This window comes from Homalodisca vitripennis, chromosome 5, assembly GCF_021130785.1.
Source record: "Homalodisca vitripennis isolate AUS2020 chromosome 5, UT_GWSS_2.1, whole genome shotgun sequence".
NCBI lineage: Eukaryota > Metazoa > Arthropoda > Insecta > Hemiptera > Cicadellidae > Homalodisca > Homalodisca vitripennis.
Window position 1 is genome coordinate 144,723,643 of NC_060211.1, and position 13,679 is coordinate 144,737,321.

General features: G+C 32.7%; 1 protein-coding gene across 2 annotated transcripts in view; it reads left to right on the top strand.

The window, feature by feature from the left end:
• Window positions 1-4,845: 4,845 nt before the first annotated feature.
• The window catches only part of LOC124362977 (nudC domain-containing protein 1), a 30,872-nt gene continuing 22,038 nt past the window's right edge, over window positions 4,846-13,679 (top strand). The window contains exons 1-4 of one of the 2 annotated variants that reach the window (XM_046817902.1): window positions 4,846-4,864; window positions 9,683-9,797; window positions 11,484-11,641; window positions 12,432-12,602. In XM_046817902.1, coding sequence (XP_046673858.1) covers window positions 9,692-9,797; window positions 11,484-11,641; window positions 12,432-12,602 — 435 coding nt within the window. In that variant the 5' untranslated portion in view covers window positions 4,846-4,864; window positions 9,683-9,691. Of the gene's footprint in view, window positions 4,865-5,527; window positions 5,687-9,682; window positions 9,798-11,483; window positions 11,642-12,431; window positions 12,603-13,679 lie in introns of those variants that run through there. The other variant, XM_046817901.1, reaches the window with a different exon arrangement.

The following is a 13,679-nucleotide window of genomic DNA, read 5'->3' on the forward strand; positions in this document are numbered from 1 at the left end:
CTACATAGATTTAATTTGTTAGACGATCCACTACTATCAATTATATCATAAAACTGCTCATTTATTTGATTCCTCAATTCTGTCTTTCGATTCAGCCTGAAAAATTATATAGAAACCGATCTTAAATGTTTCAATTTTAATATTATTGTTAGCTATACAGAAAATTTTGTTCAATTCTCTGCCTTCTGAGCCACTGAGCCCTGGTTCCGGAAATATCTCAACCATCCCAATCTTTAACTGTTAAACACTTCAGTCAGCTCTAAACATTTGGTATGTCCCGAGCTTTGGCTGCTCCCAAATCCTGGCAACCCCTGTGTTCTGGTAGCTCTCTGCCCCTGGGATCTTTTAGTCTACAGTACCTCGCGGTCTTCAGCAGGACCCGGTCACGGTAGCCTTTAGCCTCTAATAAATAGTAATACATAAATAAAGTCCTAGCGTATGGCAGTCCATGCCTTTAGAAGCTCTAGGTCCCTACGACTTTTCGGCCTGTGGGAAGTCCTGGTCTTCGGCAGAACCCTGTCTTTGATGATAACCTCTCGCAGGTTCCAGCCTCTTCCAGCTTCAAAAAACTGTCCTCCGTCTATGAAGTTTATAACTTTGTTCCTTTATAAGATGAGAGTATAGAAACGATTGATTCGCGTAGCCTTGAAATGTAGTTTGTGGAGTTTGTCTTTGGTGGCCTTGGTAAATGTGGTTTCCCACTTAATTAAAGATCCTATCCCTCGATGCGAAAGGACTACCAGTGTGAAATGTGTTGTACTCTGCTCTCATCTGTAAATTTACCCATAGACAGTGTGTTGATCATGTGACCGTACTTTGGGATAATGAAATACGACTCTAAACCGTACCGTGCTGTGTGTAACAATTATTGAAGATCACCTCGGTGAGATATATCATCCTTTTATTTAAACCTTTTCTCCCCATGTACACCTTTTCCCTTCCTATTCACATTTGTTCTTAACTATCTACGCGATTCATTGTTTTGTTTTTAAGTTTCTAACCGATGCAATCCCGGTCTCTGGAAGATATTGTACTGTATCCTCAGGCCTATTACAGGTAAGTCTGGCCTGTGACAGGTACCGCCTCTGACTAGTACAGAACTGAGACAGCCCCAGGTTCTGCAAGTTCTCTGTCTCTGGAGAACTCTCAGCCTCCAGGGATATCCGTTCTCCAGCAGCTACAGTCCAGTTTTCGGTGAGCTAGGAGCGGCACTACAATGCAATCATTTTATTTTGCAACCGTGTTTTAACAAAACTCAATAATATAAATACCCTTAGACAATTTTTACATTGAACATTTGAGAGTCTCTCGTTTACCAAACCAACTGACGACTAGTCGATTTAATGGACACATCGTAGACATGGAAAATCTTACATGCCAAAATATAGCAAAATATACGTGCTTAAAATATTAGATGAAGTATGCCACCTGAAAACTCTGAAGCTTACATGTTGTATGCCAACAAGGCCAAAGAAGCTACTAAAAAAGAAACTGAAAGAATAAATGGACATTTTAGTGTAAGGGAATTGAAATAGTTCTTACAAGAAAGAACAAGGACACATCGCCAGGTCCAGAAAGCATATCATAATCCATGATTAAGCAATTGTCTGTGGAAGGTCAGAAGCTATTCTTAATACTTTAAAACAGTATTTGGAAATCTGAAAGTGCCAATTTGCCCAGTGCTTCGAAGAATCATGTAATTTTCTTATGTTAAAATCAGATAGTGATAAAATATCTCCATAGACCCAAAACATTAATTTCCTGACTACAGAAGCCCAGTTTTGTTAACAGCAGATAATAACAGTTTGTGGAAACTTTTAATTTAATTCCATAAACTAAGTATGGTTTCCACAGAAGCAGAGATTGTCGAGACTATTCAGTTACCTAATAGGAAGGATACAATATTTAATAGCTGCATCTCTTGATTTTACTATATTAATGATAATGTTCACATTCCCACTCTCTTATCTAAATGATATACTACAAATGTTCCAGCTATTTTATTAAACGGTTATCATTCTGGATGACAGAAATAACAGTGGGAATAAAGGAAATACAGAGACCTACATACAGCTGTACCGCAAGGCAGCGCAATCAGCCAATTATTATTCTCTATATAACGTTTTTCAGATATTAATAAGTTTGTGACTGAAACAACAACAGTGTCTGTTCAATATGCAGATGGTAGTTTCATAAATGCTTCTCACGGGGTAAATATAGAAGATCGTGTGAAATGCTACAAGACAGTTTGATGTAAATGTGTAACGTGATAATATTTACAAGAATAGGAGGACGGAAAACAATGGCTTCAAATTGTAAAATTAAGTATTGAAAGTCGTGAGTAATCATAGGATTTTAAGTGTACTATATGATAGTAAATTCAAGTTTTACTATCATATAGAGGAAGTATTAGGTAAATACAAGAAAGACATAGATAATCTAAATTCGTTAGCTTATGGGGTTAGAAGAGCACACCTTTAGTTTTCTGCTAAAACATTCGCTGATAATATTATAGATAGAGTACTGTAGTTTGCGATGAATAGAATAAGAATCATGAGCAAATGGTCGATATTAACCATAATTCTGCATTGAGGTTTGTCTTGTACCTTGAAAACCGCGCCCATATCAGGAATAGAAAATGCAATGTTACCTCTAGGTTTCAAGAGAATAATTGAAAAATTAGCTAGCTATACAAATTGTCACATACTCTAATCACCCGGCTTTTACAATGTGCGTTATACTCAAAGTTAAAGAAAAATGCACCTTTGATTGAACGGAACTCATACTTCTTTATTACAAACAGGGGCAACAGTTTCAGCTTCCACAAATAGCCATCAGAAAGTAATACTATTAATTACTAATTGAAAATATACATGTACTAAAATATTCTATTTGTTAGATGGACTTATAATAGTACGGCTAAAATATTCCTGAACGCTATAGGGCCAACTGTTCAAAAGAAGAGTTTTCACTCCTCTTTAAATACTGTTACGGCACTTTCGACCTTGAGGAAGTCAGTCAGTGCATTTCAAAGCTTAGTACAGCTAATAATAAGATACTGATTACAGAAACTTTTACGATGCTTAAGAATGTTTATGTTGTTGGCCTTCCTAAGATTGTAATGAATTAAAGCGTTTGGTACGTGAAACAAATCAAAGTGTTTTCACACGAAGGTTAAAGAACTCAAAATGTAAATAATTAATTACTTGAGGATTGTCTTACAGAATACAGGCTTGGTTTTCCGAATGATCTTTTCAACGCTCTGTTTTGAAGTATTTGAATATTGGCTTAGAGCGTTTATATTCGAACCATCAAAGGACCCAAGCCTAAGACAGATATTGATATATCAACTCAAAGTATGCGGCCCATTGTAATCAAGAGACCGCAAACTTGGAATACAAATACTAATTACAAATATCGTAACATTCAATTTCTTGCTGACAAAATCAGCGTGATCCTGGAATTTTAGTTGGTTTTAATATACACGAAGAGAAACTTTGAGACATCACATAGTAGTACCTCCCATTTTCCCAAAACCAACGTCTGCTGCTCCGATAGTTTGGATGTATTGGTGATAAACAAATCTAGAACTGCGTCAATCAACAATAGTCGGTTTCTTCGAAACCAATGAATTAAAATGGTTAAACTTATAGAAGCAAAAATCTCAATGTCAGTTCGTCTCTGAACCTTTATGAAGATAGAAGTACTATCCGTAAACTGGGAGACTGTAGCATTGATGCCGGTAATGCAAGATGGCTTGTCGTTCATAATTAGAAGAAAATTAGAGGGCTCAGGACTAGACCTCGAGGAACTCCGTAATTTATATCCTTTAATTAAACTTGATGAAACAATACAGTTTTTTTACAACCTATACAATTCCTGAAGAGAACTCGAAAAGATTGAGTCCATCTAATGAAATATAAAGAGATAAAATGGTGGGGAACGCCTCTTATCCTGAAATAGCCAAGTTTTAGCAGAAGTAAATTGTGATTTACCATATCGAAGACATTGGTGTTATAAAAAAAACTCCAAGATCCGATTTCCGAACGTCAAGAGCTTACGAAACAAATGAAATCACATTGTGATTTTTTTAGCCTTAGTTTCGACTTCACTTTAATGAATCCGAATTGGTTACAGTAAAGTACATTGTTTTTATGTATGAAAGATCTATTTAGGAAAATCGTGTCTAAGGCATTGGAGAAAGTCAGTTTGGAGAACAGTACTGATAATTGCTGCAAACATCGAATTTCTATTTTTTGTGTGCGATGGTGTCATAATCGCATGTCTATATAAATCTGGAAATATACCCTCTTGAAATGAAATGTTAATAATATTCCAATGGATAAGAAATTGCTTCATGTACCTGTCTTGACAGTTTGGGAGAAATTACAACTTTTAATCGTTCAAATAGGTAAAAGAACTTTAATGGGTGTATTCTAAGATAAATATCAATCCAAACAATAAATGAAGAACATGAAAAACATTGCCCATGGATCAAAGGTTGAATCATGAGTTGGGATAGGTATATTTGATGAAAAGAACAATACCATAATTTTCATGAAATTATATCAATCACCATCAATGATACGAAACTCCAAAATTATATGAAATAAATGAATGTATAAAATAAGCGTGGCCAGTTCGAAGATAGAACTACTTCTCTAACAATATCCTCTGATTCTGCAGTAGCTCTGCAGAAAATACATGCAATTTGGCAAGAAAAACAAAAGAATCACTTCTTGTTTCTATAGTTTATACAATTAATTACCAGAAACAAAATCCTTAACTTTATAGTGGAACGTGAGTGACCCGGCACAAGTATCACAGGAAATTGAAGTTGCTGGAAAAATTGCTTATTACACTGGTAATTATAAGAACGTTCAGACGTACTTTATCATTACAATTTATATTAGAAATAACAAAGACATTATTGGAGCTCACACACACACAGATTTCTCAAACTTTGATAAAGGCCATTGGTACAAAGAAGTGCAGCCGAATTTAACCAATATATTGTGGGTAAAAAGGAGCAATTTAAACAGACATTTTACAATATTATGTTCACGTTGAGATTTTTGCACTTTTATAACGCGCCAAGATTACATCATATGAAGCAATTAAAATAGTCTCGACAGGTGACAGTAAAGAAAATGTAGGAGTGGTGCTGAGGAATCAATTGATCATGTATTTAATCAGTGTATCGGGTATGTTAAAGAACATATTAATATTTGAAATATTGGTGAAATAATATCTTCTGGGAACGTATCTTAAAATTTCTAAGATACGATAAAATAAGGATTTAAAATTACTATATAAGGTACATAATGGCCTGAAAATATTTTCTTCTTTAATTATTTATGGGATGAAAGTATTTGTAATGTGACTAATTCCGGGTAAAGTACGATAAGTGGACCAGGGTGTTTAATTCGATATTAGTTAACGATATCGCATAATTACAAATCGATGGTAATCTCGATAAGCCACCATGAACTAAAACAGAAAATATGTGTGGACTCATGGTACAAATACCAAGCCCAAAGGTAAAGTGTCAGTCTGTCAGTGTCAGAGATATCGAAAAAGTCTGAAGTTAACTTGACAACAACAGTTTCAAGTATCCAGGTTATTATTTCATACTATGTTTTGGTGATACTTACGGCTATAAATAGACTTGAACTCATTATATAAGGTGACTTTATTTTCAGTAACTTAAGTTTATGTTAATTCTTATTCTTGTAAAGTTATTGTCTCATCATGCTCTCTGTAATTAGGTTATGTTTGCTTTGGAAACAACACGTAGGCTATATGAACGAAATGGAATGAATATATATTTTAAAGGTTTTATTCCTAGCTACGTAGGGGAAGCATAGGCTATATATTTTTAGTTATTAATCATAACTTAAATAGTCCATTTTTGGTACCTTTCATAGGAATCAAGTTTATAACTTACGTGATTGCTCACTTTAGTAAAATTCACTAAGGCTAATCAAACTGGTTGAAAAAGAAATCGCCTAGGGTAGGGTCCAATAAGCGGACCCGGTTTTTATATCGAAGAATATAATCATCGATACCTAATATTCGCATATCGAATCATAGACTATCAATCGATATAAAAGTAATAACAATCATATGTTTAAATTAAAATGTGAATTTAATGATAACAAATAATAAATGAACATAACCAAAATCAGGGAAACTCATAACTTTAACTAAATGAAACAGAACGAAAACGTTTTTACTAAAGTTGTGTCCACCATTAGGCCTACCTTCTTTTTTGCATCTGAAGACGACCATGTTAGCTCCTCTGACAGTTACATTTGTTATCTTTCCACAAATATCACATAATGGATTCTTAGGTACTAACCCAACATCCTGAAGCCATAAAAAACATATTTTATCGTCTTTTAAAGCAATTTCGTGAAGCTTCCTAAGATTTACAGCCATTTTAATACACAATGTTACTTATGTGAAATTTAAAATATTACCTTAATTGTATTATTTGAAAGTGTTTACAGCTGTTCATATAGATTATTTAAGTTGTTAAAAATAATTCATCAGTATCGGTTGATTATATCGATGGTTATGATTAAGTAATATCGTTTGCCAATTTCGATATAAAAAACCGGGTCCGCTTATTGGACCCTACCCATCGCCTAGCTTAAGATAACACTCCCAGATTTTCAGTGGATTCATTAGAGATATGCTAGGTATATTGGTAATGGAGCATTATACACGTAGTTTTGCTCACCAGGTTTTCTCAGCTTCTCTATAAAAAGAATAACTGTTTGAACATTTATTTAAACATTTTTTAATACCTTAATCATTTGGTAGTTTGGCTACATGTTTGTTCATTATAGTATATATTTGGATGACAAGTTTGTTTAACATTTAACACATTTCTGCAGCAGACTCACTAACTAGTACGTATTTATATGTCAAATTCGAACCTAGTGAAGATGTTAACTACAGGTGATGTAGTTTTAGACAGTTATTGTACAGTAGTTTAAAACATTTACTGCTGCAGACGAGTTTGTGTACCATTAAGTAATATTATAACTGTTTAGTATAGAGCCAAAGTAAAGGTGGTAGATTATTTTTCTTAGTCTAAACTACGCTTTTTCTTCTTAGGTAACTAAATAGTCTAGAAGTCCAATTAATTGAGTTGAACAGCACTGAGACTATCTTTGATACGATAAAACTCAAATAATCATTGCAATGAAATATTTAAATTTACAGAAAAACTCAATAATTATTATTAAAAATTGAGTTCTTTGGTATTATCCGAATGAAATTATTTTTGGAAGATCTTTTCTTTTTTTGAATCTTAAAAACTACATTTTGAGAAAAAACAGACTGTGTTTGACATACTCTAAAAATTACATGTCATTATGACGATCTGTTCTTGCTTTCTGCATCTCAAAAGGAAGCAATGTTCGCGAGAAAAATCCCCTCAGTTCCTAACTATTATGCATTATTATGCTATATAAGTAGGTTTAGATTAGGCTATCATAAATATATTACTAGTAATACTAAAGTTAAAGAGCGCTGGTATGAGCTTGAGAGATGTATTTCTTTTTTGCCAGGGTGCCCCCATGTAAGGTTGCTTCGATGGCCATGGGGATTTCTTATCGATATTTTACCCACCTCAGATCGCGTCCCAGATCGTACAACTTTCCAGACATCAGATCATGTTATTAATTTTTCTGTAAATGCTTGGTAAACCTGCCGACTTGGATATTCTTAACTCAAATAATCGGACTTCTACTTAACGTGTGTTTTTGTTTGGATATAATTAACGTATGAAATTGCATTGACATCCCTTAATCAGGAACAGATAGCACAGATTTGTCGGGGGATGCTTAAGTCTCTATGAAGGAAAGCCTTGACAGTAGTAATGAACAATCCTGTAAATTGGTTAAAGTAACTTATAGGAGGGAGAATAACTCTCATGTTGGCCTAATAGTAAAGGTTGGTTGAATACCTCAATCAGGAACAGATATCAGATCAGTTCAGACTGTCAAAGGATGCTTAAGTCATTGTTAGCCCTCTATGAAGGAAAGCCTTGGCAGTAGTAATGAGCAATCCTGTGAATTGGTTAAAAAGTAACTTAAGAGAGGGAGGATAACTCTTTTGTCGGCCTAATAGTAAAGTTACGATAAACACCTTCATCAGTAACAGGTAGTTCAGATTTGTTAACGGATGTTGAAGTCATTGATAAGCCTCTAGGAAAGAAAGCCTTATCTTAAATCAATTCTAAGCATTTTAACTGCTATACCGATAGTTAATGTCACATTTTTCATTACAACAAATTAATAAAATTTGTCACTTCAAAATTGTTATTACTTATAATTTGATCAAGTAATGTGTCTCATAGCTCAAAAGTGCTGACGATTGATTGGACTGGATTTCCAAACTGTTTGATAAGCCATTTAAATTAAAGGAACTAGTTTTGTTTTAAAATAAGACATGTAGGTAAGCTGCTTGCACAGCTGAGGCTCTCTGCTTATAACGAGAAGCTAAAGTTTAAACTGTGTTATGAATGGGAATTAATCTTCAGTCCAAACATTTTTACTTCAGGCACTTTTATATTAGTGTCTTAATGCCAATGAATGATTTAATATACAGTTATCTGTTACTTGTTTATAAATTGTAATTTATACGAATTTTCCCATAGAAAAATGTAAATACACAATTTGTTTTAGTTACGTTGAAAACATACTTTAAAATTTTAAGTTTGATGTACTTTGACTTTCATTTATATTCTAATCAACTTTCTATGTTTCGGTTGATAATATCTTGCTAGAAGGAGTAACAACTATAGCATTTTAAAGGATATACATATGGGTATGGAAAATGTTAAAATTTAAAGAAAGAAACGTGTCATCTACCTTTGTACAGAATTTCCTCAAGTATATATGGCCAAGATAATCTAAGCAATTATTGCCACATAAATGTATTGAAAATAGCTTAATAATGGGTTGATGTGCCCCCCACTTATCCTATAGAATAATACTGTATAAGAAAATCTGGACTAATCATTAATTCCAGAAACTATTTATTTTACCAAAGAATAATGAAGTATTGTAATTACGAATTAGAGAGTCTTGTTAATATACTTTCAAGGAGTTACAGATACTGCTTCTACCCTAATATGTTCATTTTAAATACTCAATTACAGTTTTGTTTTAAAAGTAAATAAATGTAAGAAGCAAGAAAGATTATTCATAATAATTATAATACAATATCTATAATCAAATTCATATACCCCAAGAAAATGGGTCATTTATTTGAACGTAGACAGTTCAAGCTGGAGTAGGAAAGTTTAACATTATACCTGCATTGTAGAAATTTAAAAAAACAAAATTTGATCAAATTATCTATAAATCAAAAGTTTAAAATAAAATATTGTTTTTAAAAATGTGTTGTTTTATAAAAGAAATAATTTTCTGTGTATTTTATGAGTAAAATTATGTATATAACTTATTTCATACAGAGCTTTTGTAGTGGTTTAAATTAATGTTAAATGAATGAACAGTTGATATAAAATACTCTACCACTAAAGTGGGTTGGTCCAATACTTCTAGGATTAAATCAAAATCAATTGGATAATCTATTTTTAAAACTTATTAGGTATTTATTATTAATATATTTAAAAATTTAATACTACCATATGTTTGCCCCATAGAGTGCAGACATGCTGACTGAATTAAGACCCAAGAAAGAACTGTTAGACCCCAACTTTGGTGGGTATAAGTTGTCTCTGGACTCTATCCCAGTCTACCGTCAGAGTATCAATGAAGGTAAGTTATTAATACAAGATAGCTCTAATTATATTAGAAAGTTCTTTCCATATTAACAGTTATTTTTAACCCTGGAAGCATCTTATCAGAAATTCTTTAAAAAGCACTGATTATTTTAGGTAACACAGGGTCATTTTGCAAGTTTCAATCTTATATATAGTGTGTGTATAAAGTGTTACACATAAGTTTTCTTGCTAAGAATCAAAGAATAAATATTACTACATAAGTTTAAAGTAATAAAAAATATATTATTTGTAGCATATATTGTATATGTTATTTGACACACACAAAATTACATATAAATATCCGTTTTTAGTATAGTACTAAAATACAGTATAAGATGTTTCAAAAATGGTAAAAAGGCCAAATTGAATGAAATTTAGTTGTGAACACAAAAATATATAGTTATGGCATTCAGAAAAAAAATGATAAAAATTTTTATGTTTACAGATAAAAGTGTAAAGTAGCAAATGTGTACCCATTTGCTAATTGCCATTGCCAATTTAATTGCCATTGCTAAGAAAAATAATGAAATAATCATAATATAAATAATCATAATGCATTAATGTGTTTTTTTACATTTTTTTGAAGTTAGCTGATCTAGAACAGTGTAGAAGTAATTTTTTACTCCAAAATTAACAACAACAAAAAAAGCATATAACTTTTACTTCATATTCAACAAAATCAGACACCATTAGAATGTTACGAGTATCACTTGATCTAAGAGGATCACCCATTCAGAGGTATTATAATTAGCAGTGTAGGGTACCACTTTGCACAGTTCATGTAAAAGACTTCTGAAAAAGAAAACAAAATAATTTCTTTACAAATAACAATTTCTATTTGACAGAAATTAACAACAAAATCACATTTGGAAAAACCGCACAGATTGGCAACTAGAAACAGAATTTAAGAAAACCAAAAACCACTAAAAACTAAAAACAACTTATTGGCTTTTGATTCATGTATAATTTAAAGGTCCGTGACTGCTAATAATGCTTTTATCGGTAAAATACGAATCAACACTTTCAGTGCCCATCACACTTTGCAAATTATCCGATCAACACCAAAAAGGTTTGAAATTAGTAACATATATCTAATACTTTTTAAAGGGATCAATCCAAACCCTTCAAACTGTCTTGGCTATGTATGCCACTGTATTTTTATTTGCTGTAAAATTTATTTCTTTTAACAATCAAATCAAATAATCTTTATGAGTACACACTTTCACATTTACACAGAAAAGAACAAAAACACAAAATATTGTTTTTGTTCATATGAATCTATAAAAAATCCTAAAAATAATTATTTTTAAACTATGGAAAAATGTATTAACTATCTTGTACCTTTTTATAATATCTTGTAAGTTTTAAGGTTTATTGACAAAATGTGCTATCCAGGGGACTGAAGTTGGAATCTTCATTTGCAATTAAAGACTTTTTCATTTCTCTCACAGAAACATTTTTTTTAACACAAAGTGCGTTTGATATTGTTCCTATATTTAATATTTCTTGCAAAAAAATAGTGTGTGTATGTATACATATATGATCTAAATAGGGCTTATACTTTACAAAATTAAAAAAAAGGCTTGCAGACTGCTGAAAACAATGACTTTTTGATCTCCATATATGGTCAAAATTACAAATTGACTGCTAATAGTGAAGAATAATGGTGTTGTCTATGTAGGAGCAGACCATGTGTGTCAGAGTGAAGACCAGTACTCCTTCATACACACGAAGGTGTTCTCCCTACACAACCACCTGTTCTGTGACCCTTGGCACAACAATACTGTATTCTTAGTCGACAAGGGCTGGAATGTTCTCAAAGCTACTATTAATTCAGAGGTTAGTATATTTTTAGAATGTTTGATTTAATCAGTTTAGCAAGTAAAGATAGTGTGTGTTATGTGGTAGAGAAAGAACAATTGGATGTTGGTAAATATTAAGTGAATCAACAACGTTGCTTGATGCATAAATGGGTTGTTCAATATTAAAATGAGGGGGAGCGTAAGATGCTAAGGAGTTGGAGATTAAGGAATAGCACACTTCATTGCTTGTTCATGAAATTTTGGCCAAAAACGATACTGTAATGATGCCCAGGCCTATGTTCTCATGGCTCAAAGTGTGACCTTTATTTATTTCCAAAAATAAATAAAGAGCCATTGTTTTACAATCATAAGTGACATTAAAAGTGCATAAGATTAAGTTTGAGAAGTGTTTTGAGGATTGGAAGAAGTGCTGCCACAAGTGCGTAATATCTAGTGGAGACTATTTTGAAGGTGACAACACTTTTTTATTTACCAAAGCACTGCTTCGCTTCCTTTATTTTAACATCTCTACTTGAAACAATAATATTTTTTCACTTCAGTGTTTTATTTAAGTGGAATCTATCTCAGCCACTGTGATTATGTGAGTTGGCATCACAATCTAGTAGGAGTTGCTTATTGTTAACTTTAGAGCATTCCACCAGTCTTGTGATTGAGGAAGATTCTTAGAATCTTACGGTAGATAGACTGAGCCTAATATCATGCTCCATCCTCCAGCATGGATCACTTTGGTGGTCATTGGAGGTTTTGACCACCAAAGTGATGTTCCTCTATATACTTAGTAATGATGTTTTTTTTCTTGTGTGCAGACAGGTCGGCTGGAGGCCCTACAGACTGTGTGGAAAATACCAGGTCAGACACACAGAAAATCAGGCCACTACAATGTCAGTATCCTGCTGCCCAGTAGTCAGGTTGTGGTAGTGACAGATGGCTGTGGCTGGTTACACACTCTGAGTCGTGCAGATGACAGCCAATGGCAGGTAAGCTATCTAGCTTTCTTGGTGTTTTAAATTGTGATTCTAAGAGGACTACCGTAAAGATATAGTGTAAGAAGTCTGCTGTCACTGATGGATCTCAAATTGAATTTTTATTCATTGTCTTAATTACATGAGTTTTTCTAAGTATCAAGTTTTTTGTCAGTTAAAAACAAATCCTCAAGCTGAAAGCTCCTAACACAGTAACGGACATGCTATTTTACACTGTGCAGAAATTTGTATAAAAGAAAATAAGACAAAAGTAGTGGGTACGATTGTCACTCACCAATTGTTATTAGCTATTGGCAACTATGTAGATGCAAGAAAGGTTACATTTATTGCCAATAATGATGATAAACCTTCAATGAAAGTGCCTACCACACCATACAGGAAATCATCACACATGGCAAGGTGTCAGTTGAAGTGGAAGATTCAGATTAGATGTAGGTAATTTAGAAACAAATCTACATTTATACTTTATTCAAAGAAGACATATGTAATGGAAGATTTAAAATTAGTTGTATAGATAATTTTAAACCAAACCTATGTTTATATTTTATTCAATGGGACTTCGTATATTTTACTTAAATGCCTGAATGTTTTATAATTGCCCTATTTTGTGCAGTGTTAATATTTTATATATTTAATTTATTCAAACTGTACATTGTGTTGTTGCATCAAAAAGAATAAATGGTTTATAAATAGATGTAGTGGTTTAATGTGGTCCATGACCTAAATGAAAACACCTATTTGCCCCAATTTACTTGTAGTAGCTTGCCATGCTTTACAAGTCTAAGATTGGGCAAATACCTTAATGGGCCTTTTCATTAGAATACTGACATATTCTAATGAATGTCCATGAATGCCTATCAAGTAGGGGTGAAAAATTTATCAACACGGTTGATGGACAAAACAAAGGCTTTGAATCAGTCAGTATTAGGAAGAGACTAATATTATCAAAATAAATATTTTTATAGTTAATGTAGATGTAGAATTTTTATATTAGAATGTAGATAAGGATCTACATTCTACCCAAGCAGGTGAGGACAGGTAGAAAGTTAGATGACCCTGTTAGGGATGGTC